The following is a 27803-nucleotide window of genomic DNA, read 5'->3' on the forward strand; positions in this document are numbered from 1 at the left end:
TGTAAGTTTTGGATCATAGGAGGCACATTCCTGCCCTTGGAGCTATCTTATTGCTTTAAGCATACATAAGAGTGCTGGGAACTTGAATCATAACAGGAAAGATGAAGGTACAACATGTTTCAGCTGGCTTGGTCTTACCCTGACTGGATAGCTCTTCAATCGAGTAAAGAACTTCCATTTTTAGTTTCTAATGTAGATTATTCTTAAAATGGTCAGTAAACCATAGCATCGGAGAATAGCCATCTGATGACTGTTCAAAGCAACTTATTTGGATTATGTGAGCAATTGCACAAAGAAGCAATTTAATTCTCTTGATTACATATTCTAATAAAGTATAGTTTTTTTAAAGTCTTTTTTATTTGTTTCTGCAGAGGTATGTTGTTATTAACTAGTACAGTAATTTGGTTTAATTTATAATTTTTCATTTAATGTTGCAGATTATTGATGATGTCTTTACTCTTGCAGGTATTAATCTGTTCACTGGTTGTCTAAATGAACCAGTTATAGGTTGTTTTTCTCTATGGATTTTGGACCAAAACGGATAGATCAGAGTATTTTTTAAATGGTGAAAAGCTAGGAACAGTGGTGGTCCAAAGAGATTTAGGGGCCCATGTACACAGATCACTAAAATGTAGTCGTCGGCCACAAAAAGTAATCAATAAGGCTAATGGAATGTTGGCCTTTAAAACTGGAGGGCTGGAATATAGAGGGGAGGAAGTTTTACTACAGCCATTCAAAGCCCTGGTTAGATCACATATGGAGTATTGTGTACAATTCTGGGCTCCGCACCTCAGAAAGGATATATTGGCCGTGGAAGGAGTGCAGTGCAGATTCAGCAGAATGTTACCAGGGCTCTGGGGGTTGGATTTGGTGAGGAGGTTGCATGGGCTGGGCTTGTATTCCCTGGAATATAGAAGGTTAAAGGGCGATTTGATTGAGGTTTTTAGGATTTTGAAGGGAATTGGTGGGGTAGATAAAGAGAAACTTTTTTCTGCTGGTGGGGAAGACGAGGACAAGGAGACATAACCTTAAAATCAGAGCTAAGCCATTCAGGAGAGAAGTTAGGGAACACTTTTGCACACAAAGAGTGGTGGATGTGTGGCACTCTCTCCAACAAGGGGCAATAGATGTTAGCTCAATTAATCATTTTAAATCTGAAATCGATTGATTTTTGGTGGCCAGCGGTATTGGGGGATAGAGAGCCGGGGTGGGTGAATGGAGTTGGGCTACAGATCAGTCATGGTCTCATTGAATGGCAGAGCAGGTTCGTGGGGCTGAATGGCCTACTCTTGTTCCTATAAGCACAAGTATTTGTAAGATTACTTTTACATATATAGCCCAGAGGTTGCATTAAAATGATTAAATTGTGTCTTATGTTTCGTGAAATTGCACTGTACCATCAAAAAGGAGTGTCACAAATCCCTATTAGACCACTCACTTTTCTATTCATGGATTAATATGTCAAATTATAAACCTTGTTCCTTAACCTTAAATTTCTCTTTAGTAATCTGTTGCAGTTCTTACCATAAAACAGTGATCAGCAACAAGATAAAGGCTTCTGATATAATGTAGTTCAGCAAGTTCTGAGCTGCTGATGGAAGTGTTGACACTACTTCTGGAATAATTCCCCAGGCTGATTCATACTGTCGAAATGGACCACATGACATGGATGGATGGACCCTAAGGGAGAATCAGTAGTTACATTCAGCCTTTTCAGTGGTATAAACCTGCTCCTTGGTTTGAACAAATACTATCAGTACCAACAGCGCATGTGAGAACATCAGCCACAAGTTGTGTATAAGTGGTTATAGCATTCAGCTCATTTAACCCTTGAAACACTCATGATTGAAAAGCCTCCTGACACACAAACATTTAGGCTTGCTGTGAAAGATGATCACGTGGATAAGGCAAAAAAAGGACTGCTAGCGACCACGTCAATATACCCCAGGATGAATTGCTACTTCGAGAGAGAGAAGGGAGAAAGCAGAAGGGCGGGATGGGGTGGGGGAGAAAATTGAGACATGTTTTCCCACTGCAAGCATTTGGATCGGTCACCATATTGTTGGATCAATGTGTATTTTAATTGGACGATGGTTGAGGGACATAGTTGCAGTTAAATAACAGAACGTTCCACCCTCCAGGAAAGTGTAAATTTACAGAAGGCATTTATATAAGACTATAATTGTGAGAATTTCTAGATAATTACCAGGATGAGCTGCAAATAAATTGTGATGGGATTAGGAACCCTTGGTGTTCCATGAAGTGAAAGATTATAGGTTTCTAAATTATTTTATGGTTCTAGCAGTAACTCAAGTTTAAACAATTGTGATTTCTCTCAAGTTCTGGCTGGATTTTTAAATGCCTGTTAATGCAATATCTGTACATAGAATCATAGAAAGTTGCAACAAAGAAGGGGGCCATTTGGCCCATTGTACCTGAAAGAGCAACTTAGTCCCCTTCCCTTGCCCTTTTCCCATACCTTTTTTTTAAAAATTGTTTTTCAAATATTTATTCACCTTCCTTTTAAAAGCTATTATGGATTCTGCTTCCACCACTGTTTCTGGTTGGACATTACATATCTGAATAACCGTCTGCTTAAGAAATGTCTCCTAACTTCTTTCATTTTTAAAATTATTCTCTCTAGTTACTGACTCACTGACCAATGCAGAAACATGGCCTGCTGCCTCTCTACCTCTCCTCCTTTAAGATGCTCCTTAAAACCTATCTCTTTGACCAAGCTTTTGGTCACCTGTCCTAATATCTCCTTATATGGCTCAGTATCAAACTTTTGATAATCGCTCCTGTGAAGCATCTCGGGACGTTTTACTATGTTAAAGGCGCTATATAAATGCAAATTGTTGTTGTTGTTGCAACAATCAAGTTTGAGTTGGTATTCGTTTAAAAACAATGTATGCAGAAGACGAGGTAAGTGCCTGAACATTGCTGATTTTTCCTTGTTTGTTAGTATTTTTAGAAAAGTCATGCTAAGCCAGTGTCAGAAGTCTTTCTGGTCTTTTTAACTGTTCATTGTTGCATTTGAATTCTGTTGCTGCTAACCTCTCAGCCAGTATTATTTTGTGAACAGTTATTTGCTTTGGCTGTTGAAGCAAAAATCGTGCAGCCCAGCTAAAAAGAGGGCTAACTTGATTCTCTGCAAACTAGCCTGCTCCTTTATTAAGCCTGAATGCTAACTCCCTCATGTGACTGTGACCAGGGAGGTGATAATACAATGTGACCTTACGTTGGAGAAAACATTCTTCTTATTCCATCGCCAGGCCTGAAAATAGCTTTGCATTACTGCACTGAGGCAAGTGGTCTTTCCTCATACTGAGAGGTATTCCAGAATTAAACCCTTTCACAAATGTGGAACTCTAGCTACTCCCTCCTCCCCTAGTTCCCTCCTCCCACAAATAATAAAGGAGTGGGAACTGTTCCCTCTTTTGCAGAGATTGATACTTACGTAGCTACACTGGCAATGACAGGAACACATGCTACAACCAGTCCAAACAGTAATATTAACTGAAAGAAAATCTTAGAGCTGGATGCTCGAAACAATCTTTTCCCAGGACGACAGTAGTTATACAAAGTGTGCTGCAGATAAAATCAAGAAAAAGAGAAGCCATTATACTTGGGCCACAGGCTGGCACTTTCAAGATATGATGAACATAAGAACATAAGAAATAGGAGCAGGAGTAGGCCAATCGGCCCCTCGAGCCTCAATAAGATCATGGCTGATGATGAGTTGCTGACTTTTTTCCACACCACAGAGAGAATAAGCAAAAAATAAATAAATGTACGTACTAGTTTATGAAAAATACAACGGCGTACTGATTGTCTTTCATTTTAAAGAATAACTAAAGTTCACTGTTATTCAGCTCACTCTCAGCTCAAAACATTAAGTGAAGGGTTAGATGATGTCGTGAGCTAGATTGCCCATTCATCTCTGGAGTCTGGGTTTGAATGATTCTAATGAGCAGCAGGGGTGCTGGAAATAGAGGCTAGGCAATGGGACATGATGATTCAGTGCCTGCCCTTGGAAATACAGAGATGGCGGGTCTGGTTGGGAGGCAAACCACCCCATGGTTCGTTTTCAAAACATTTTTGTTTTTACAAAAACATATCCACATTTCCCTGTCCATTCCATCTGTATGCAAAAGGCTGTCAAGGAGGGAACACAATGTTGTGTTCTGAATTACAAAGATTTAAATACCAATTTTTGTCACTTACAGTGAAAATAACAACGCTGCATAAAACCCAATTCCCAATGTTTTAGGCTATGCAAGGAAAGAGCCAATCGGTTCAAACTCACCAGGGCTGATATTAAGTTGTTCCACCGGGCGGGAATGGGTAGTGGCCCGAAAATAGTGGTGCTATGCTTACTGCCCCGTTCCCTCCTGCCGCCATTTTCCTGGGGCCTCCATATGAATGGCCCAAGTGCCCACCTATTTCAGGTGGGAGCCTGATTTGAAGATGCTAATTGGGATCCTATGATGAACATGTGCAAAATTGGCCTGTTTGTGTTTGTACGTGAACTAGTGGCATGTCTAATACGTGCACAAGTAGAATATTTTTCTTATGTGTACAGTCTTTTTACGGATTAAGTGTTGGTGACCAGGGATTTTTCTGTCCAGTGTTCATTCATTAGAGTTACCACAGGATCACTTTTACAGACAGATGATTGCTTTGAACTTATCTGTCACTCAGCACACTATCACTGGCTGACTGTCTTTAATTCAAAGCAAAGTTTTAGCCACAGTCATTCTTATTTTTTCTCGTCACCTTTTTCACATAGAAGATGATGAAATATTTGATGCTGTTGAGAAGTGGCAGTAACGGAGAGTAAAACATTCCAAGCCAGACGACAGTTTGTCCATCAACAATATCCAAAACATTCTCAGGAATCAGGAACTGCTGCTTCTGCAACATTTTGGTTAACTCAAAGGGAATATGCGCTGCTATGAATCTGAACAATGGAAAACATTATTCAGTAGTTTCATTCTCTTGCTTCACTTTAAAGAAACACTGTCCACTGTTTTCTGGTCTGGGCAGATAATGGAACTCACATGCAGTAACAGTTAATGGAATACAAACATGTTTGTTTGAACTGAAGAGACATGCATATTAAATTGCAGATAGAATAAATTTTGAATACATCCTAAGCTAAATCCTAAGCTTAGGAATTTTTTTTTAAATTATAGAACTTTTTCCAATCATTTAAAACTAGCAGATCTTCCATGGCATTGCTTGTGGAGGGTTGGGTGTTATGCTGCTTTCTGTTACGTAATATATAGAATCATGGAATGTTACAGCACAGAAAGAGGCCATTCAGCCCATCGAGTCAGCACTCGTGTTATTCTTCCCTGCTAACTTCCCATATCATTTAATATTGTTTTTGAAGCTATAATAAAATTCCGCTTTAAAAGAATTTATGGATTCTGCTTCAACAACTTTTCGTGGCAAACTGTTCCACATTCTCACCACCCTCTGCGAAAAGAAATGTTTTCTATCCTCTTTAAATTCTTTTTGTAATTATCTTAAATTTGTGCCCTCATGTTACTGTCTTGCCATCCAGTAGAAACAATCTATCACTTTTTAACCCTATCATAATCCTGCACAGTCTTTAAGACGCCCGTCAGGTCGTCCTTAACCTTCTCAGTTCTAGTGCACACGGAAATTATTTTTAAAAATTGCTTACTTTCTTGGAAGTTCCACACAAAATGTGACACTGAGGCAAGCCAGAAAGTCAAACAACATCAGCTTGTACATTTCTTGTCCAATCTTAGTCTCCCAACACTGGAGGATGAAGCAGAAATAATATCAGTAAACATGATGACAAAAGTGACATTCATCTCGTAATGCTATTTACTTACTGAGAGATTGTACAGCAAGGAGATCCTGTATTTAAATTGTAGGTAGCGGCAACAGGTGTTTGAAGTATAAAGTATTATTACTGGTTTAACATTCTGAAGACTCTCCCTGGTACTGTTTTTAAACAATGGGTCCAAAAAGATTTAGGACATTGCCTGATAACAAAACACTACCTTCGGCAGCAAAAGGTTGAACTGAATATAGCACATGAAATGCTCAAACTGAAATCACACACTTTTGGCTCACTGTATTGGCTCACCAAAAGCAATTTAGTTTTGTACAATGGCATCCTACAATTCAGGTCACTTCTCTGAGAAATGTATCCGTTCAGCCGAAGTAGACGGCATTGATCAGTAACAGAATGGCTTGGATAAGAATCTTGTCTTTTTTATACCCTTTGCTGCCATAGTTTCTTCACTTTCTTTCCACTGATTCATCCCAAACTTATACTAATGCCAGCTTGGTTAAGTTGGTAGCACTCGTGCCTTTAAGTCAGAAGACTGACTATAGGTTCATGTCCTACACAAAGACTTCAGCACATAATCTAGGCTGACACATCAGTGCAGTGCTAAGGGAGCACTGTGTTCTTGGAGGTCATGTCTTTCCGATATGTCTGCCTGTTCTAGTGGGCATAAAAGATCCCAAGGCATTACTTAAAGCAGAGCAGGGAATTTTCAGTGTCCTAGCCAAACGACCAACCTCAACGAATCAGCTCCCCTTCCCCCTCCCTCACTACTGTCCACCATTGTCCATCTCTTTGTTGTTTGTGGGACAACTGGCTTCACATTTGCATGCGTAACAACAGTGACTAATTTCCAAAATAATTCATTGGTTGCAAAGCACTTTGGGACATCCTGAGGATGTGATAAGGTGATCTCCAAATGCAAGTTATTTCTTACTCTCCCAGGACAATGGCAATGGCACTCTTGCTGTCACAAGGGATAATGATAGTGGCCCAGTGAAGACTCTCATATCCAAATTATCCCTTTCTCTCCACAACACCACTGATGAAATCAAAAGCTCAGAGGAGCAGATAAGACTTACTCTGTGATGTTGCGAGATCAGACCTGTAACCCACTGCTCTTTGGCTCCACATACCGGTGAACTGATGTATTGCCCCACTGAGCTCTCTGATAAGGCTGCTATTAGTGTTTTTTTCCCTCACCTGGTAATGTAAGTTGTAACCACAGGCTCTGCAGTCCTTTTTGCTTTTGCCATCAGAACAGGTGATCTGCTGCCACAGGGAGAACACCAGCATGCTCAAATTGGCCAGTCTTAAAAATACACTCCTAAATTGAAATAGATCGAGAAAGTCAAAGACAATAAAACCTTATACAGTACAGAAATCATTATTTCTCTTTCTCTTTAAGGAAAGACATTTTCTTGTTTTTTTTCCCCCCCCCGCTTGGTCCTTCAAAATATTATTCTCTGTTGCTGGATAACATGATGTCGGTTATACTCCATACCCGCTGTTGGTTCAGTTGTTAAAAGTACACGTGGTGTTATAATTAAAAATTGGTGGTGTTATGATGATTGATTTATGCTGCCCATTTCAGAACAATCAATTTTTCCCCATATCTGTAAAAATCCTGGCCCAAAGCTGCATGAAATTTCACACTAATTTGGCGGTTTGAGCTGTAGGAGGTCGAGTATTGAGACAGTGGTGTAGGGAAATCCTGCTTTCCCAGTGCTTCAGTAGTCATCAGTTGGAGGCACAACAGTCGAGGGAGCTGCAGTCAGAGAAGCTTGATGATGCTTCGCCTGGAAGAAGAAACTCCAACAACAAGAAGACAAAGAACGTTCAGATACAAGAAGATCATCAAACTGCCTTAATGCTGAAATCCTTGGTTTTTAAGGTTGTATGTATTGCTTACTTTTCTTCGTACTCGTGTGAACTTTTGAATCATGAAATAATCACTTCTGATTAACGAAACTACCGTGTAAAGGGTGACTTTCTTTGACTGCTATTATCCAGGTCCACAAACCACTGGGAAAGTAGTTATTTCCCTACAGTGGTGAGTTAAAATACCACATGGGTACTGTATGTAAGGCTGGAGATATGCATGGCTATAGAATCTCACCTGATGGCCATTACAATTCCAGTGAATGGATTGCAAGATAGCGATCAGAAAGAACCTTGACCAATTTCCCCACCTCAGCCTTCTTAACTCAGGACCAACCGTAGAATCCCTACTCTTTCCTCAGCCAAGATTGGGTAACAGCACACACCAAGGATTAAACCTGGGACCTTCCCAGTCTGCAGGACTCCTTCACTCAATGAGCCATCAAGGAGCTAAATGTATTTTTTTTCTCTTCTATCAACTTGTCTCAGTGGTAGCAATCTTGCTTCCAGTCAGAAGGCCCAGTCCAGGACATGAGCACATAATCTGGGTTGACACTTCAGTGCAGTACCTAGGGAGTGCTGCATTGTTGCAGGTGCTGTTTTTTTAGATGAGTGGTTAAAACTAAGGCCCATAAAAGATCCCTCGGCACTATTCGAATTAGAATCGGTCAATTCTCCTAGTCTCCTGCCCAACAGTTATCCCTTAACCAACACTATCAAAAACAAATTGGTTGCCACGTTTACCTGTATAACAGGTTTAACTTCTGAAGTAATTCATCGCCTATGAAGCATTTGGGATGTCCTGATGACATGAAAAGTGATGCACAAACACAAGTTCTTTCTTTTCTGTTTATTATTGCAATGTTGTAGCTGCATAGTTAGGCAATAACGACCAAGAGAACTTCATGTTTGAGTTGTTCCAGGCACAACCCAGGATGTTAAACCATCCCTTAACACACAGTGAATGATACTGCAACTGATTGAAACTGTTTGTTGTGAGTTTTAAGGCCAACTAGTAATCTTATGATACATGTACGGTGACTGAAGTGAAGTTAGTTGGATCATTTCTGCTGGGAAAAAAAAACTAGATTGTACCAATCTCTGGAAGAATAGACTTGACATATAAAGTGCAATAAATTACATTTTCAAACATTGCTGACCTTCCCTTTGTGTCAGACTGTCAAAAGCCACAGCATCTCATTGTAGGAGATTTACCTGATTAATATCAAATTGATTTCAGTGTTTGGTGGATACTCTTCATATCGGACAATTATCCGAAATAAGAACGGCAGAAGAATATTACTGATGGTAATGACAATGGATGGAAGATATTCCATGAAGAATTCAGTGACAAAAGCAAATTTCTTGCTTTCACTCCCCTGGAAAGAAGAATGCATTATTTAATAAATATAAAAATACACACAATGGCCCTCAAATTCCTGGAGCCCCAGTCTCTACCCGATATGCTCGTCTGCCCTACCCTGGACCTTCAGTCCAAATCCCTGGACTGGGTCATTTTAATATAGGGGCTGGCCTCCGTACCATTTATGCTGTGTTATTGGAGCAGCATATTAGGTGGTTGGGGAGGGGTGGTAGCCATTCAGGCCAAAGGGTGAAGATTTGAAAAAAAAACATTTTGCAGCAGCCACTTTCCTAACTCTGCTTTCAATTGCCCCTGGAAAACTGGTATTAGGTCCCCGCTGCCATATTGGTGCAGTAAGTAGGCCTGTTTCATGCAGGTGTACATTACCTTGGCTCTCGTAAAGATGGCGCTGGTGGGATATGTCATCCCACCTGTTGCAATGACGCCACAATCATAGCGGACGGGCACAAGAACCTGCCTCCTCTTATCTGAATTTCACAACTTAAAAGTAAAACTGGATCCTGTCCCATGTTCCAGCCCCACCCAATTTACAACCAAATACTGCCCTCCCAAGCCCATGAATTTCAGGACCAATGATTTCTTCCCATTTCTCACTGGGCTGAAATTATGCTTATTGTGCAGAGCTGTAGATAAATTGTCATCTAGTAGGTTCCCAAATTTGATATTAAACTGGGCTATTTCCAGCATTTGGTGACTGTTTAGTCCATAAATATACTAATCAAAGTTTGACTGCCTTAATCTACAAATTAATCCATGTCTTCTTTAGCTTTCAATCATGTTATCTAGGTTTCCTATCATGATTTGTCATTAAAGTACCTCTTGACACCCATTTTAGCAATTTCATTCATTATTTTCAAAATTCAGGTGTTTTGTTTGCTTAATCTTGATTTATGAGAATAGACGACCTCCTTCAATGTTTGATAATTAAAACTAATTTTTTCCCGATGCTCTTTATTTAACTGGAACCCTTAATTTGTTTATGATATTTACAATTTTTAGTTCCAACAAGCATTACTTTTCTCAGCGCTCAATGATGTGTTTATCATTTTACTAGGTTTGTAAATGATGTGATTGGTGATGCATGATATCATTGTGTCACTGACTGTGCCTGACAGTATTTACAGCATATTCAAATATTATGAGATTAGAGCAAAAGTTTCATCTCTTCATCCCAACAATTGACAACACAAACTTTCTCAACAGCCACTATGATGGATTTTGGAGCAAATGGTTCCAAACTACTTTAAGAATTAAACCTTCTGAATATCTCCCTCAACCTGTGATGAAGGGTCTTTTAAATACCAGCTGACATTCATCTACTCAGTTGCCAATTTATGTAGATGTCTTAATTGTAACCTTTCTCCTCAAGAGGTGACTTTTCCACACAAATTGATATAATCGAAAAACTCAGACAATCTACCTTCCATTTGTGTCAAAATCATTAATAAATATAATGAACAGCAAAAATCCTGGGTCTGATCTCTGGGTTATTCCTCTCTCTGCAGTTGTACAATTAGAATTACTATCATCGGTCATTGTCCTTTGTTACGTGGCCTATCCAATATACAGCTACTTTCTTTATTCCGTGACTTTTGATTTGGCTATAATTGCCTTTTAAGAAACCTTATCAAATGCTTTTGGAAAGCCAAGCTGTATTATGTAAACATCACCATCATCTACCAATTAAAAAGACTGCACCCCTATAATTCTGAGGATGATGCTCCTAATTTTTTTAAAAATTGAAATAATATTATCTATTAAGTACCATGCCTATGTTTTTTAAATTCATTCTCCGGATGTGGGCAAGTCCTGCATTTATTGCCCATCCCTAGTTGCCCCTGAGAAGGTGGTGGTGGTCCACCCAGCAGTCCGCGTGACTTGCTAAGCCACTTCTGAGGTCAGTTAAGAATCAACTATGTTGGTGTGCGACTGGAATCACATATAGACCAGACTGGGTAAGGATAGCAAGATTCCTTCCCTAAAGGACATTAGTGAATCAGTTGGTTTTTTACAACAATCCAACAACTTTGTGGTCACTTTTACTGATACCAGCTTTTTATTTCCAGATTTTTTTTTGAACTGAATTCAAATTCTCAAACTGCCGTGGTGGGATTTGAACTCATGGGGCATGATTTTAGCTCGGAGCCGGGAACCCAGCGCCTGCGTAGATATTCACGTGGGGAACCCGGAAGTCAAGTGAGTGCGTCGCAATCTGTGATCGCAACTCATATGAAGGTAAGTATTTGTATTTCCGGGTTTCCCACGCGCCAGGCTGACTACCAGTTGGGAGGGAAAGGAGCAGGGAGTTGGAGAGGAGGGAGGGAGAGAGAGATCGTGGGTCGTGGAAGAAATGGGCGGAGGGTGGTGGGGGTTCGTGGACGACATTGGGTGGGCCTTGGAGAAGATCGGAGGGGGAGAGGGGAGTTGCACCAACGGGGGAGGGGGGAGTTGCACCAACGGGGGAGGGGGCAGCCGATCGCACCAAGTGAGCTGTTGAGCCTGGATGAAGCACTCCTGCTCCTCTGGGCCCACAAGCAGACCTTATGGATCCAGCTCTTCCCGCCTGCTTTCACCTGATGTGGATCAGAAATGATGGGAAACCCCAACAGGTAAGGTTAAATTTGTTTTACATTTCTAATACACAAAAAATTAAATGCCTCAACTATCACAATGAGGTACATTGCCCCTTTAAGTATCGGTCTGCCGGCTTTAAGTGGTGACGGGTCTTTTGGGTTTCTGTTGCGTGCGCCCATCCTAATGTGTCTGAGTTAAACCCGGAAGTGGAAGATTTCAACAATTTTGACTATCCACCTGCCCCCAGCCCACCTGTTCTTGGGGGTTGAAGTTACCCCATGTTCTCTAGATTATTAGTCCATGCTTCCAGTTTCCAGTAAAAACCTCCAGTAACATAACCACTACGCTACTGTGCCCATAAGCTACAAGTAATTATGCCACAGCTCTTTTAGAAGTATTATCAGGTGCACTGCTGCTGATTCAGGTCTTCTGAGAGGTTTTCAAGAACTTGACCATTTCTTTTATTAATCTCTAAAACTGGGGGAGAAAATAGCATAAACAGGACATGTATTTTTAAAGGCAAATGACTTCAATTGAAAGAGTATGGCTTCTGCTGCCTTTAAGAAATATTTATTGGCTATTTATATATTTTTTTATATTTATGCAAAATTAGATACCATAACTATAAGATAGTCACTAATAAATCCAATAAAGAATTCAGGAGAAACTTCTTTACCCAGAGAGTGGCTAGAATGTGGAACTTGCTACTACATAGAGTAGTTTGGACAAATAGCATGGGTACCGTTAAGGGGAAGCTGGACAAGCACATGAGGGTGAAAGGAATAGAAATATATGCAGATAGGGTTAGATGAAGTAGGGTAGGAGGACGCTTGTGTGGAGCATAAACACCAGCATGGACCAGTTGGGCCAAATGGCCTGTTTCTGTGCTGTAAATTCGATGTATGTAATATAGTTATTCAATGCCCTGTAACCTTAACAACAGTGTCTATGTACTGACCTTCTGCTGGAAATTTTGAGATGATTTTGTTGCTTGGTAAATGGAGTAAAAAGCTCCAGTCAATAAAATCAGGATGAACAAATTGATCATAAAACGGATGAAGTAGAGGAACACTTTCTCCTTTGTGGTCCGTTCTGCTTTTCTTTTCCTGCACATTTGCTCTGCTAAATCAATCTAGTTAAAACCAAAAAAAACACAGACTAACAATCAGGAAACCAACCTCGATTCAGACCTTCAGTTTTGTTCAGTCCAGTTCAATGCAAATACATTCAACTGACTGCTTAATCCTAGTCATTGAAGGTGTTACAGTATTTCAATCAACACTACAAGTGTCATTTTGAATTCCGATTTCTGAAGATAAATCACTGTGAAATCTGTTTTACTTCAAGAAAGTGAAACTCAACTTCAATCAAGCCAACGAAGATGTATTGGTGGCCTAATCCAATCAGGTCAAGCTTGACTGGGTTTCACATTTTTTCCCAGCACCACATTTTCCCCTTTCTGTCCGTCTTAAAGATGTTTGTTGAGAAATGTCAATTTTATAAAGCCTCAGTGAATCTTTTGGTTGCAAGCAAGTAAGAATACGATAGTAACACTCAACATGAAAATGTCATCATGCACTATTGAGATCATCATATTGTGGGCCATACATTAACTTTCATTTTAGTGTACTGTATATAATGTTCATAAGTTATCTTATGGAATGCAATGCTACTGGAAACAGCCTCCACTGACGTATAGTCCCCATTGCTGAGGGATGGCACAAGCTATTAAAACAACATGACTGAGTTGATATATCAACAAAATATTTACACCACTCTGATGTTGGGCTGGATACCAGCCATTGTTTATGGTGTAGACTGTTTCTTTCTGTAGCTTATGAATCAATTCATAAAACCATATCATGCCTGAAAAAAAAATCATTGTGGAAACATAGTTCAGCTTACAACAAACTGTAAAGTACTATAACAATTCTATACTCTCCATCTCAAAATAAACTATCCACTCAAATTTTGGAATTCAACTGCAGCCTGACAAGAATGTTTGATGTTTCCCAATAGTTCAGTCCCTGGTCTTTCCTGTATCCTTCAGACCAACAAGGGTCAAGTCTTGCTAATCAATAGCTGGGGACATCACAACTCTAATAACTAATGTTGTTTTTATTCAGATCAATCTAAGGTTTGCCAATAAATAACATTCAGTCATGTGACATTTTATCAATCTCATACTGAAAAATCAATTATTGTAGAACCTCTAACAATATAATTAGAAACCAAATGTAAAGAGCACAGCTTAGGAGCAATAAACTCGTGGTTTCCCTATTGAAACAACGATATGACAGATCATGTTACAGTATTTCAGAGTGTTATTTTGAAGGACTACTGTAGTAAGATTAAATGTAAACTACTGAGTTACAATACCTTCAGGTCATTCGCAATGCTGTGTTGTTTAAGTTTGGCCATGAAGGTTTCCTTGATACAAAAGTCCCAAAGGGCAAAGATCTTGGCACTGTGTCTGGTATGGTAATCCTTCTCGTGCATGCATTCCTGTTTAAATCTACTCACTGTCCTGGAGGGAAGAGAAAGCCTTTATATTCTTTGAGGGAGCACCTGTTTTCCCATTAAATCATATACTTAACCTCAAGACCACCTTTACAGATGCAGGATGGAGATCCTAACTCACAAAACAGGCAAAGGCAGACAGCTCATCTTACCTCCACACTCTCATTTGATTCATATTTTCTTGAAGATATATTTTACTTAATTTCTTGGACTGTTTTGATATTTAGTGTTTGCGCCAACAGTACTGAATTCACATCGAGTTACGTGGAAACTACAGTATAGAAATAGGCCATTCGGCCCAACTGGTCTATGCCGGCATTTATACTCCACACGAGCCTCCTCCCTCCCTATTTCATCTAACCCTATCAGGATGCCCTTCTATTCCTTTCTCCCTCATATGTTTATCTAGCTTCCCCTTAAATGCATCTATGTTATTTGCCTCAACTACTCCTTGTGGTAGCATGTTCCACATTCATACCACTCTTTGGGTAAAGAAGTTTCTCCTGAATTCCCTATTGGATTTATCAGTGACTATATTATATTTATGACCTCTAATTTTGGACTCCCCCACAAGTGGATACATTTTCTCTACGTCTACCCTATGAAAGCCTATCATTATCGGAAAGACCTCTATCAGGTCACCTTTTCTTTTCTAGAGAAAAGAGTCCCAGCCTGTTCAGCCTTTTCTGATGATATCCTCTCAGTTCTGATATCATCCTCGTGAATCTTTTTTGCACCCTCTCCATTGCCTCTACATCCTTTCTGTAATATGGAAGCCAGAACTGTGCACAATGCTCTTAAGTGTGGTCTATCCAAGGTTAAAATGGGGAAAGTACAAAGGGCTGTGGAAGTTCTAACCTTTTTACAATCCAGCAAAGGCAAAGTAGGAAGTAGAGGAACATGGTCAACAGGTAGGCCAAAGGGAGGTTATAGATAAAGTTCTGGTATAGACCAAACTTATAATACCCATAGAATATATAGGAAACTTCCATGAATCCCTGTAAAAAAAACAAATATCAACATTAGAGAAGGAACTATTTAAAGATCTTAATCTTAACTTTAGAAGTTAACAGCCCAAGTTTGATTTCTATTCACAATCTGCACCTTTAGTTACCACACCATTGTGTTTCTAATGACGACTTACTACTTGGCAACTGCTGCAAGTTATGGTTGAGCCAAAACTTTCTTCAGCTTAGCATCGGAAAGAGTGAAACCAGACTGTTCACCACCACCAGAAAAACCAAACCTTAGCCCCTGCTTCCATCCCACTTCCTGACTGCTCACTCAGATCTCAGTATCTTGTTCAAACCTTTGGCTGAGAATCAAACCCCACATCATATCCATCAACAAGATAGCCTAATCCCTGTATGTGTACATTGACCTCCTCTGTCCTTACTACCTTTTCATTGTTGCTGAAACCATTATCGATGCTTTGGGGCTCGATTTCTCCAATGTTCGTCATCTGATATCCATCCACATAAACTTCACCTTGTGCAAAACTTCATGTCTTATCCCATACTGAGTCACATTCACCTGTCACTTCCATCCTCGAAATCCTCCATTGGATCCTCAGCCCCCAGCAAACAGATTTCAAAATCTTTTCATCCTCATTTAAAATCCCAACATGACCTCACCCCTCCGTACCCAACGAGGGGATCCCAGCTTGAACCCTCCCCTCTTCCCACTGTGCATCAGCTCCCCTTCCCCCTCCCTCACTACTGTCCACCATTGGTGAATGCCTTCACCCATTGAGAGCCTGCAGTATGGAATTCTCTTCTCAAACCCTCTGTCTTGCTACCTCTCTCCTCCTTCTAAAGCCTTTTCAAAACATATCTCTCTGCCTTTGGTCACTTTTCCTATCCCTTCTCCCAACTCTAGTTCAGTGTCCAATTCCCCCGCTTTGTGAAGTGCCTGGGAGCGTCTTACTATGTTAAAGCACTATCTATTGTTGGTAATTAATTAAAACTTAATCTTTCCTTCTGGGTTTTTATTTGTATATAAACGATTGTTTATTAAAAATGTTCATTAAATACTTTGATTTTTAAAAAAATTCAGAAAGTATTTCCTTGAACTAATTTTGAACCTAACACATTCAAAAAAAGTCATACAAATGCTTTGTGGAGAAAAATGTAATTAAAAAAGGCATAATTTTATTAAACTATAAAACAAGCACAGCTGCCTGCATCGGTGAAAGGATCCAAATGAGACATGACAGGCTGTGTGCAAGGGTTTAAATAAGTGATCTTGAATTCTTTAGACCAACTCACAGGCTGAAGTGAGTAACTGACACATAAGGGCCTACAGGCAGCACCAATCTATCTACCTATCTCTCTCTCTCTCTCTCTCTGAGTGTCTCTTGCTCTGGCTCTTTATAATACTTTGTTATGAATGCTACAGTGACCCTCACACAGAAAAAATAAAATTAACAGTTGCACAATTTTCTCTATTTAAAAGAATATATATTGGCGCCATTCAACTATCAAGAACTTCAGAGGCAGAGATCTGAGACCAGGCCTCCTGCCCACCCTCAGCCATAGGCCGACACACACACGCATACGTACATGTTAAATTCCACTTTAAAAGAAAGTGCCAGGCAAATTTTTGCACACATTAATTGTCGTTAAATAATTTAGGGATCTCTAAAGGCCGCTCCACTAAATTTCAATATTGGTTGAATGAAGCCAGATGCCAATTATAATTAAAGCTGTGTCACCCTATCTTATGGTTGCCACCTCTGGTTGGAGGCATGCCTGGAGGTTTGATCACGTGACATTCTGACCACATAACATCTGACCATGTGACATCTACAAATGTTATAGCATTTACTTTATAAAGGTTGGGTACCCTGTAGTTGAGTATTTTTGCTCATGGTTTAACGCCAGCGGCTGTTGTGCGACAAATTCCAAGAGCCAGGAGGTCAACTGTGGGCAATCGCAGAGGGGAAACCGAGGTTGGGGAAGAGGGGAAACCGAGGAACCCCGCCCCCATTTCTGAGACCCCCCTCATTTTAAAGACCTCCCCCCCCCCCCCCACCCCGCCAATTGCCAAGACTCCCTGAATGCCTGGACTCTCCAGCCTCCTTCCAACTGCACTCCATGCGGTCGCGGCTCTGTGGGTCAGGTGGAAAATTTAAATCGCTGACCTCCTGGGCTGTTGGAGGCAGCGCTTGGGGGAGGAACCCCCGATTCCGGGAAACTCCGAGTCATTCCGGGAGTGTTGGGAACCCTACACTATCTTCGCCCTGCTCTAACTTTTGTTGGAGTTCTTTATCACTGTGCCAGAGATTGGTATGGTTCATGCCTGCAATTCCACATAAAGCGTGTTCCCAATCTGACCTGTGTTGTCATGGTGGTTCATGGAGGCCAGGTGGGAAGGAATGGGAAATCAGATAGACAGCCAGCCAAAGCCAGTCTTGCTTATCTCCTGGTGATTGGTTACAGGCAGTGTAGGCTGCAGTCTCGTTGCAGGTAGTTTATTTGCTCTCTTGACTGGGGAGCGTGGTGAGATGGGACACTCAAGGTACAGTTATTTCAGTTAGAATAGAATTAAACAAATAGCAATTCTGAAGGTGGTGAAAGAAGTTAAGTGTCCACTTTTTGATTGGTGCCTGCAGACCTAATTGAATAAAACATAAAACAGCTCAATGATGCCATCTTGTGGAGAAACGGTGCCCTCCTCACATGTTACTATTTTGTTGTGGTGAAAATCCATAAATTATACAAGTTACTTCAACAATTTTTTGAAATACATTTTTTTCACAAATCATGGTTCAGTAGCTGTAGCAGCGGATAGCTTCCAGGCTGTTAATTGATAGGAAAAAATAGGTTAATTTGTCTTTATTACTTTTGATATCATTTTTTAAAAATTTGAAATGTGATTTTTTTTTCACCATTTTCCACATTCTGATTTTGTTTCCTATTTGTAAGCCTGATTGTACTTTGTGATTTTAAGAGATAACTTTGCACGGTTCTGTTTTTGTTAAAGATGCACTTCACACCACTGTCGCCAATGGAGAACCCATATTTCTTCCTCAGACACACCAATCAAACCATCAAGAGGCTGGAAAATCCAGAGAGAAAAATACATTGATCATTGCAGACCATTTCCAACTTCTTAATTAATTCTGTGTACCAGGTCAATCAGATCTTCCATTACTCTGTCACTCTACCTCCTCAATTGTAAATACTAAACATCCTTTCAATTAGGAATGCCAGCTCAAACTAATTATCTGAGTTAATTGGCTTAATTACAGTATACACAGCCACACTGGGAGATTTTAGAGATGATTCCTCACAAGCTTCAATTAAAAACTAGAACTGAGACCACAAGGCAATAATCACAGCTTCTGAGGCAGACCTTTGTGGGCACCGCACAAACATGATGTTGTGGGTTTAGGGATTATGTAGTCACATCATTATTTGCAGGGGCTGTTCAATGTCAGTCCTCTTCTGTATATGCTACAAACCTGTGTGAGATCAAATTTAGTTGCATTCATTCTTTGAGGGGTAAATTGCCCAGTGGTTATTGTACTGGACTTGCCATCCAGAGGTCATGATTTCAAATATCATCATGGCTAGTTGTGAATTCACCCCATGGGAACTAGCAGCTACTCACCCTAGGATTTAATAATCTGACACCCAGAGTATTTCATTTTAATCACATTTTTAATTTAAATAATAACTTACTGTCCCAGAGATCAGATCCAATATATACACATAAAAAGGAACCAAGCCCTTATGATATGGATCATACTTGAAGCATTCAGGTACTGAAAAGGAAACTGGAAATACAGATCGTTAATGATATGTTTGCATCTAGTTTTACTGAGTAGTCCTCAGCATCCTACTTGATTACAGTATAATTGAATATGAGCTACAATGAGAGTGCAACAATAAAGGTGTGTTTACACTACAACTTCAGTTCTAAGAGATTTACACTTTGCACCAATGCTAAAATTGTAATGTAAATCGAGAGTCAGGCCTGAACCTGATTAGGAGAGAAGCAGAATGAGATCCGCTAAAAGGGTGAGAGGGTAATTTCACACCAATAGGTTTGACACTGCAGAGGAGCTCCCTTTAAACCTATATTCAGTAAGTTAAACATTTAGATGATGCAGATATTGTCATCCCATTGTTGAAACATCTGAAATGTAAGTGCTGGGCGAGGAGCTCTATGGATGCCTGTAACTAAACACGTGCAGAGTTCTCTCCTTGGGTGAAGAACTTGTATTCCAGCCAGACACTAAGTGGGTGTTGCCTGGTCCAAAAGCATCAGCTCAGTGAAAATGGAGTACTGCCCAATCTGAGACCAGCAGTGACAGTGTAAATGGGGTACTGCCACGTCTGAGATCGGCAGCAATGGTGTCGATGGGGTACTGCCACGTCTAAGACTGGTACCTGTAGTGTAAATGAAGATTCATGGAATAGAACTTTTGAAATACAATACCTAACACTTCCTGTGTTAAAACCTAAAACCCTAAGGAGTAAACTGAAGGGCCTTTGGGGACATGGATTAGGTTGTGGGAAATCTCTGACTAACCCATCACTACCCCAGTACAATTTCTTCAGGATTATCTCTGTTCCTAGCAAACAAACAGGGCAATCGAAGGCAATTGTAGCAAGGGCAGATAAGAACATAAGAAATAGGAGCAGGAGTAGGTCATCCGGCCCCTCGAGCCTGCTCTGCCATTCAACATGGTCATGGCTGATCTTCTATCTCAAAGCCATTTTCCTGCACCATCCCCATATCCCTTGATGCCTTTAATATCTAGAAATCTATCGATCTCTGTTTTGAATGTACTCAATGACTGAGCCTCCACAGCCCTCTGGGGTAGAGAATTCCAAAGATTCACCACCCTCTAAGTGAAGAAATTTCTCCTCATCTCAGTCTGAAATGGCCTACCCCTTATTCTGAGACTGTGACCCCTGGTTCTAGACGCCCCAGTCAGAAGAAACATCCTCCCTTCATCTACCCAGGTCAAGCCCTGTAAGAATTTTGTATGTTTCAATGAGATCACCTCTCATTCTTCTAAACTCGAGAGAATACAGGCCTAGACTACTCAATCTCTCCTCATATGATAATCCCGCCATCCCAGGAATCAGTCTGGTGAACCTTCGTTGCACTCCCTCTATGGCAAGTATATCCTTTCTTAGGTAAGGAGACCAAAATTGTACACAATACTCCAGGTGCGGCCCCACCAAGACTCTATATAATTGCAGTAAGACATCTTTACTCCTATACTCAAATCCTCTTGTAATAAAGGCAAACATACCATTTGCCTTCCTAATTGCTTGCTGCACCTGCATGCTTGCTTTCAGTGACTCATGTACAAGCACACCCAGGTCCCTTCGAACATCAACATTTCCCAATCTCTCACCTAAAAAATACTCTGCATTTCTATTTTTCCTACCAAAGTGGATAACTTCACAGTTTTCCACATTATATTCCATCTGCCATGTTCTTGCCCACTCACTTAGCCTGTCTATATCCCCTTGAAGCTTCTTTGCATCCTCCTCACAACTCACATTCCCACCTAGTTTTGTGGCATCAGCAAACTTGGAAATATTACATTTGGTCTCTTCATCCAAATCATTGATATAGATTGCGAATAGCTGGGGCCCAAGCACCGATCCCCGCAATACCCCACCAGACACAGTCTGCCAACCTGAAAAAGACCCGTTTATTCCTACTCTCTGTTTTCCGTCTGTTAACCAATTCCCAATCCATGCCAGTATATTGCCCCCAATTCCATGTGCTCTAACTTGGATCACCAACCTCCTGTGCAGGACCTTATCGAAAGCCTTCTGAAAATCCAAATACACCACATCCACTGGTTCCCCCTTATCTATTCTACTAGTTACATCCTCAAAGAACTTCAATAGGTTTGTCAAACATGATTTCCCTTTCATAAATCCATGTTGACTTTGTCTAATCCCGTTGATATTTTCTAAGTGTCCTGTTATCACATCCTTTATAATAGATTCCAGCATTTTCCCTACTACTGATGTCAGGCTAGCAGGTCTGTAGTTCCCAGTTTTCTCTCTCCCTCCTTTCTTAAATAGTGGGGTTATATTTGTTTCCCTTCAATCTGCAGGAACCATTCCAGAATCTTTGGAAGATGACAACCAATGCATCCACTATCACTATAGCCACCTCTTTCAAAACCCTGGGATGTAGATCATCAGGTCCTTGGGATATCTCACAAGGTTTCCCTTTTGAATTAAAACAAACAAATAGAAATAAAAAGATAGGGGATAACTTCTACACAGATGTATTTTAAATAAAATTAGCACCTCAGGATCTGAAGCAAAATCCATAATTTATAATGCAAAAAAACACAAGACAACACAATGAAGGAGCAAGGGGGCCCTTCACTCCAGTGAGAGATTCTCAAATATTCTTGTAAACAAGAAACGCTCCACCACAAAAAATGCTGCCCAATAATGGAATGTTAGACAAAGCAGTGTAAGAAGAATAAATCCCTCAATGTGCTGGCTATTACATGTGTATCCACCCCTGCATTGATAGCTAAATAGGTAGATAATAGTGCATATACCTGGAGAACCAATTTAATGCGTCTCAGGAAATTCTTGCATTTCAACAAGGACACGTGTAAAATGTATTAAAAGTGACTGTTATATTGGCGTGCTGGCTTGGTGTGACACAAAACTCTTGATGTACTCACTGTTCCTCAGGTGCTCGGTATCTGTCTGATTGAGTTTCATATTGTTGATATAGATGCACGGCAGGAGCACAAAACCACCGACCAAAAGAAAGGCAGAAAGATTCAAGAAAACCAAAAACCGTAGAAAGGTGAAGTAGGACTGGATGCCGGTTCCATATCGACCTAGTCCGCAACACAGTACGAAGTAATGAATTAAATATCATTCCAGCAAAAGCTTTTTCCAGCCTTTGAATATTTAAATTGTTCAATCTGTGTAGCATATGCGACCCAATTATTATTTGATTCAAGGAAATATTCCAAAATGACAATGTATTTTCCATTTACTTTCACAGTACAGAAATCCTGATGGAGACACAGGTCCGCCCTCTATATTCATCATTCTCTGCTGAACCATGCTGAATATCATAACTTTATAAATACCAGAGTGAGTTGAAAGTCTATAATTTTAGACATTTGGTACAAAGCTGGTGTGTACATACTGTGGCCCATGGGCCCAATATGGTCTGCGAACCCTAGCAATCCAGCCCACAAAGCCCAGTCCTGTTTGCTGTTACATTTCTTACTTAATGGTTTGTCCTGTTTGAATTTTATTGGCTTGGAAGTTTGCATAGGGCTATTGATAACAAATTACTGTTAATACTCAGTGAGTAATATTATATGTAGCCTGTGGGGCTCCATGGAAAGCACCTAAGCAGCGCACAAAGTCAAAAAACTTGGATACTCTTGATATTTGTAACAAAATGTCAAACATGAGTGCAAAGAACATTGTTATGATTGAAGTCCGACTAGCAGAGAAAATCTTCCTCCATGTGTTACAGTAAGATGTAGTATTATGTCAAAGCCAATCAGTAAATGGGATCATCAATAAAATGGAAAGTGTCAGAATTACAGGCAACAAGTAACATTCCTGCAGGAGTTTGTTACATTAAAAAGATAGAGACCAAAATTCTGAGGGGACGCACGCTGGCATAAATGCTGAGACGTGCCCACCCAGGACCTTTGCTGCTGACCCCCACCTATTGGTGGGAGCACAGGCCACCAGAGGAGCATCTAGGGTTCCCACCCGCTGAAGAGCTGGAAAAGTGGCCGGTTGATGGATGCCAGTTTTTCCACCTCATCCCGGTCCCCAGAAATATCTCTGAGGTGCCCCCTTTGTAAGGGGGTGCATTTAACTTAAAAAAAAACATTCCAGTTCTTCTTCAGCGGTCCAGCCCATGATCCCAGCCTGGATAACTAGGTGGGCCCCACTTCCACTGATTCCCAGAATGGTACACCTGGTCTCACCAGATGTATCTCTGCCGCTCTTACCCCAGGTTTCTCTGAGGGCCAGGAATGCAGGAGCTTCCAAAGTAGGGTGTCCCTGTCCCACCCACAGCCTCTGTTACATCGATGGCCTTGTTTGCGGCAGGTGGAGGCTCTGCTCCCAACAGGTCATCCCCGAGGGGCATATCTGGGTCTCAGCCTAATTACCAGCTCTTGCACCACTTCCTTGCCAAAGTTACAGTGGGAGTGTGCTCGAGGTGCTGCGGATTTTCAGTTCCTGGTATATATTATTTTGCTTACGTAAACAATGAAATTGTTTCCTCGTTAACTTCTTCGAAATTTACCATCAATTTGAGATTAATGACATCATCTTAACTTCTCATTAAATTTACAGCCTTAAAATGCTCCCTGGGGTATGGTGGGTATTGTCTGTATAAACAATCTGCACCCTCCAGTGAGATTATTGCTTAGTAACCAACATCACTAAAAAAACAGGTTATCTGGTCTATATCACATTGCAGTTTGTGGGACCTTGCTATATGCAAACGGTTTACCACATTTCCCTACATTACAACAGTGACTACATTTCAAAAAGTGCTTCCTTGGCTGTAAAATGTTTTGGGACCTCCTGAGATCATGAAAGGCACTATATAAATGCAAGTCCTTTCCTTAACTCATTCCTTTCATCTCTATCTATAGCTCCCCGGTATCTATTACTTTCTGTATCAATCATTTGAAATCCTCAGTGAGAATAAAGTTTTGATGTTTACTTTCATTAAAATGTTATCACCATCTCCTTTCAAATGGATAAACCTTGAGAAGGCTGTTTCCACATAAGCATCCGACATTTTGATCTTCCCTGTGCTATGAATGTGATCTCACACTAAAGCAGTCACTCGCACCTTCTATCTCATTGAGAGAGCTCTTCCACAGTTCTAACCGGGATATGGCAATTGTCACTTCCTCCTTGAGCCTCTTCAGTGACTTCTGCTGGCTTCGCTTCCATATCTCCCAGCCAGTGAGAGATCCAGTGTCACACTTTCTCTTTTCTCTGTGGAAAAATAAAACTTAAATGCGATGAACAAAGAACTAGATCAGTTACTTACTGATCCACCTTTGAGAGTATCTGAACGGAAGGAATTTTTGGACTGACATCCCATACTTACTATATAGAATTTATTACTGTGGAGTATAATGGACTACACACATCCCAAAAATGAAGCCTGCTGTAATAAATATTTAAGCTGTATGTTTCTGAAAGATTCCTTTTGATTGAAGCCATTTGTGTAAGTGAAAACCATCCCTTGTGTTGCTCTTCCTTCCCATCAATAAGTTGAATTGGGGTTGCACTGTATTATAAATCTAGGATTTAAGCACATTCTGTAGAAAGTTTCCAACATGTTCTGAAATGGTCGTTGATTGTCAAAACGTGGTCTGAAACAGGCAGGATGGAAAGAGGAATTTTTTATTTGGTCAGTTGGGTGTCTGAAATTTAGATTTAAGAATCTCCAAACACAGCTACTGAGAAATCTTCCCAAGTCAAGTTTATGTTTGTCTGCAATGAATTTCACACTCTCTCCCAGTTGGGACACACCTTATTTACCTCAGTACAGAGAACATTGGTGGAGGTTGACAAAAATCAAGGTTTCAGGGCCCCCAAGTGTGCTGGAGTTTAACTAATTAAAACTGAGCAGCTAAGCAGCATACAGCGCTGGTAAGCTTCTCATTGCTCATCCAGCCAATGCTGTCTGTTAGAGCACTGACTTAAAGGATTAGCTGGTGATTCAACATGTCTTCCCCTCCAGGTGTCATTGGTAATCCAGACTGGCTGGTCAATCATCAGTGGTGCTCTGAGTACTGAAAGCTTGCCTGTTTAAGGCTCAGATATCAGACTATCAAACTGCTGGATGTGTTGACTTAGTTCCAATCTTCCCTTGCCAGAGGTGTCATCTTAGAGCCAATTTGACCCCACCCAAGAAAATAGTCACTAGTTATTCATTAGATAATGGACAAATGTGGGTTTTAGCTTTGGCTCGGTGTACAGCAGGTACCAGGAAACTATCATGAGCAGCAGCACAACTCACCATAAAATGTACGAGAGCATAGCATCCTCCTGACCACAATATACCCCTTTAAATGATGGTTCCATTGGGCAGAAATGCAGATCTTCATGATAAACTCAGAGTTTCTCAGCCTATGAGCAGGCGTTCTCATAGCTGGCATCCAGGTAAAACCTTCCAGCAGCTGTCACCCCAAGTTGGGGAAACAGGAACACATCAGGAGGTGGGCAACCAGGCAGAGAGAAACAAGGAACATAATGGAGGGAGAGGGACATAGGGAGGAAAAATCATACTGAGAGCAGAGACCACGGATGGCAGGGCAGAGGAACACTCAGGGAGCAAAGATATTCAAGTAGTCTTTAGAATAATCCTAGATTTTTAATAAGCCTTATTTAGCTACTTCTTAGTGTTGATGAATGTTGTGCAAATGGCATCTAAATCTAAATGAATACCACATAAAATGGCAAAACAGTACAGCTGGCTATAATTCACCAAACTTACAAAATATAAATACAAGACATTACTGTAAAGGGACAGAACAGACCTCACTTTCTTTTTCTCCTCCAAACTTGTAGGAAGCTCTCTCAGGGGTTGATTGCCATCCTTAAATAGCTGCACCTTTTCATACATGTGCTCTAAATTTGAAATCTCAATCTTTAAGCTCCTAATTGAAGGATGCTGTTCATTTTTGGAAGACTGGCATTTTGTTGTTCTTCTCACTGACTTGTAACTTGGCAGTTCCGTGAAAATGCTGGTTTGATTGTAGGGTTGCAGAGAAATATTTGACAGTGAGCTCCGATCTGTTAGGAAAGAGCAAATACCTGTTTGTTTGTCAAGGAACTATCTCAGTAAATTTTTGTCAGTTTAATCCAGTCAGTTCAGTAATTATTAGTATTAAACAGACAATATGGCCCCGATACTAGCGGGGAAGCGGAAGGGCGATTGTGTGCATGGAAAACCCGCATGAACTAAACTTACCGTTTCCGACGCGATCGCACATTGATTGATAGTGGTTAATGTCCTCTCCGGGTTTCATGCCCGGCAGCTAGCCTGATTGACGGGCTGGCTGCCATCAGAAGCTGCAACGCAAGTCGGGGGGAGGGCGGGAAAGAGAGAGCGCGAGACGTCATCCGGTGCTGGACTGAAAGATCGGGGTGGGGGGGGAGGAAGAGGAAGAGGAGAAGATCGGGGGGGGGGGGGGAGGAAGAGAGGAGAAGATCGGGGGGGAGGAAGAGAGGAGAAGATCGGGGGGAAGGAAGAGAGGAGAAGATCGGGGGGGGAAGAGAGGAGAAGATCGGGGGGGGAGGAAGAGAGGAGAAGATCGGGGGGGGAGGAAGAGAGGAGAAGATCAGGGGGGAGGAAGAGAGGAGAAGATCGGGGGGGAGGAAGAGAGGAGAAGATCGGGGGGGGAGGAAGAGAGGAGAAGATCGGGGGGGAGGAAGAGAGGAGAAGATCGGGGGGGAGGAAGAGAGGAGAAGATCAGGGGGGGAGGAAGAGAGGAGAAGATCGGGGGGGGAGGAAGAGAGGAGAAGATCGGGGGGGAGGAAGAGAGGTGAAGATCGGGGGGGGGAGGAAGAGAGGTGAAGATCGGGGGGGGAGGAAGAGAGGAGAAGATCGGGGGGGGAGGAAGAGAGGAGAAGATCGGGTGGAGATCGGGGCGGGTGAAGAGGGGGACATCGGAGCGGGAGTCGTCCGACATCGGAGCAGGTTTCAAAGGTCGGTGCATTTAATGTTTTCACTTAATCGCATGTTTTTTTATTTAATTTCTTTCACCCTGATCCGGCCCTTCATACCTGACTTCACCAGACATGAATCAGAAGCGGTGGGCAAGCCGCCCAGGTAAGTTAAAAATCTTTCCAATCACTTACTCTATCACAGGTAAAGTGCCTTAACTACCTCAATGAGGTATATTTGGCTCTTTAACTGTCTTCCCACCGGCTTTAATTGCCGGCAGGACTTCTGGTTTCAGGTCACCCGCGTGCACACAGGTGGGTCCCTGGGAAACTCGGAAGCCGGCAGGTTGGAGCCCCCAATGCACCCACATTTGCCTCCTAAAATCACCGCCTATATGTTGGGAATCACTGGTTTATGGGAAATAAACCACTAAGTGGCACCCACTTCATAAACTGTCAGTCCCCGGTATATATTCCATTCAACAACAACTACTTTCATTTATATAGCACCTTTAACGTAGTAAAAACATCCCAAGGCACTTCACAGGAGCGTTATCAGACAAAATTTGACACCGAGCCACATAAAGAGATAATACAGGTGACCAAAAGCTTGGTTAAAGAGGTAGGTTTTAAGGAGTGACTTAAAGGAGGAGAGAGCAGTCGAGAGATTTAGGGAGGGAATTGCAGATCTTAGGGCCTAGGCCGATGAAGGTATGGCAGTCAATGGTGGAATGATGAAAATTGAGGATGCGCTCGAGGCCAGAATTGGAGGAGCGCAGAGATCTCGGAGGGTTGTAGGGCTGGAGGAGGTTACAGAGATATGGAGGGATTTGAAGACAAGGATGAGAATTCTAAAATCGAGGTGTTGCCAGACTGGGAGCCAATGTCGGTCAGCGAGCACAGGGGTGATAGGTGAATAGGACTTGGTGCGAGT

The 27803-nt window shown here is 41.3% G+C and overlaps 1 protein-coding gene across 1 annotated transcript in view; it reads right to left on the reverse strand.

Annotated features, from left to right (window-relative positions):
• Positions 1-27803, reverse strand: part of LOC137341114 (transmembrane channel-like protein 7) — a 39427-nt gene that overhangs the window by 6468 nt on the left and 5156 nt on the right. Inside the window, exons 2-14 of the mRNA XM_068004046.1 lie at positions 25741-25996; positions 24039-24187; positions 21874-22035; positions 18875-18969; positions 15048-15187; positions 14049-14196; positions 12628-12801; positions 8927-9090; positions 7034-7157; positions 5696-5793; positions 4780-4963; positions 3461-3591; positions 1525-1680 (exon numbers count right to left, since the gene is read on the reverse strand). Coding sequence (XP_067860147.1) covers positions 1525-1680; positions 3461-3591; positions 4780-4963; positions 5696-5793; positions 7034-7157; positions 8927-9090; positions 12628-12801; positions 14049-14196; positions 15048-15187; positions 18875-18969; positions 21874-22035; positions 24039-24187; positions 25741-25996 — 1981 coding nt within the window. The remainder of the gene's footprint in view (positions 1-1524; positions 1681-3460; positions 3592-4779; positions 4964-5695; positions 5794-7033; positions 7158-8926; positions 9091-12627; positions 12802-14048; positions 14197-15047; positions 15188-18874; positions 18970-21873; positions 22036-24038; positions 24188-25740; positions 25997-27803) is intronic.

Source organism: Heptranchias perlo, chromosome 23 (genome assembly GCF_035084215.1).
Source record: "Heptranchias perlo isolate sHepPer1 chromosome 23, sHepPer1.hap1, whole genome shotgun sequence".
NCBI classification, from domain to species: domain Eukaryota; kingdom Metazoa; phylum Chordata; class Chondrichthyes; order Hexanchiformes; family Hexanchidae; genus Heptranchias; species Heptranchias perlo.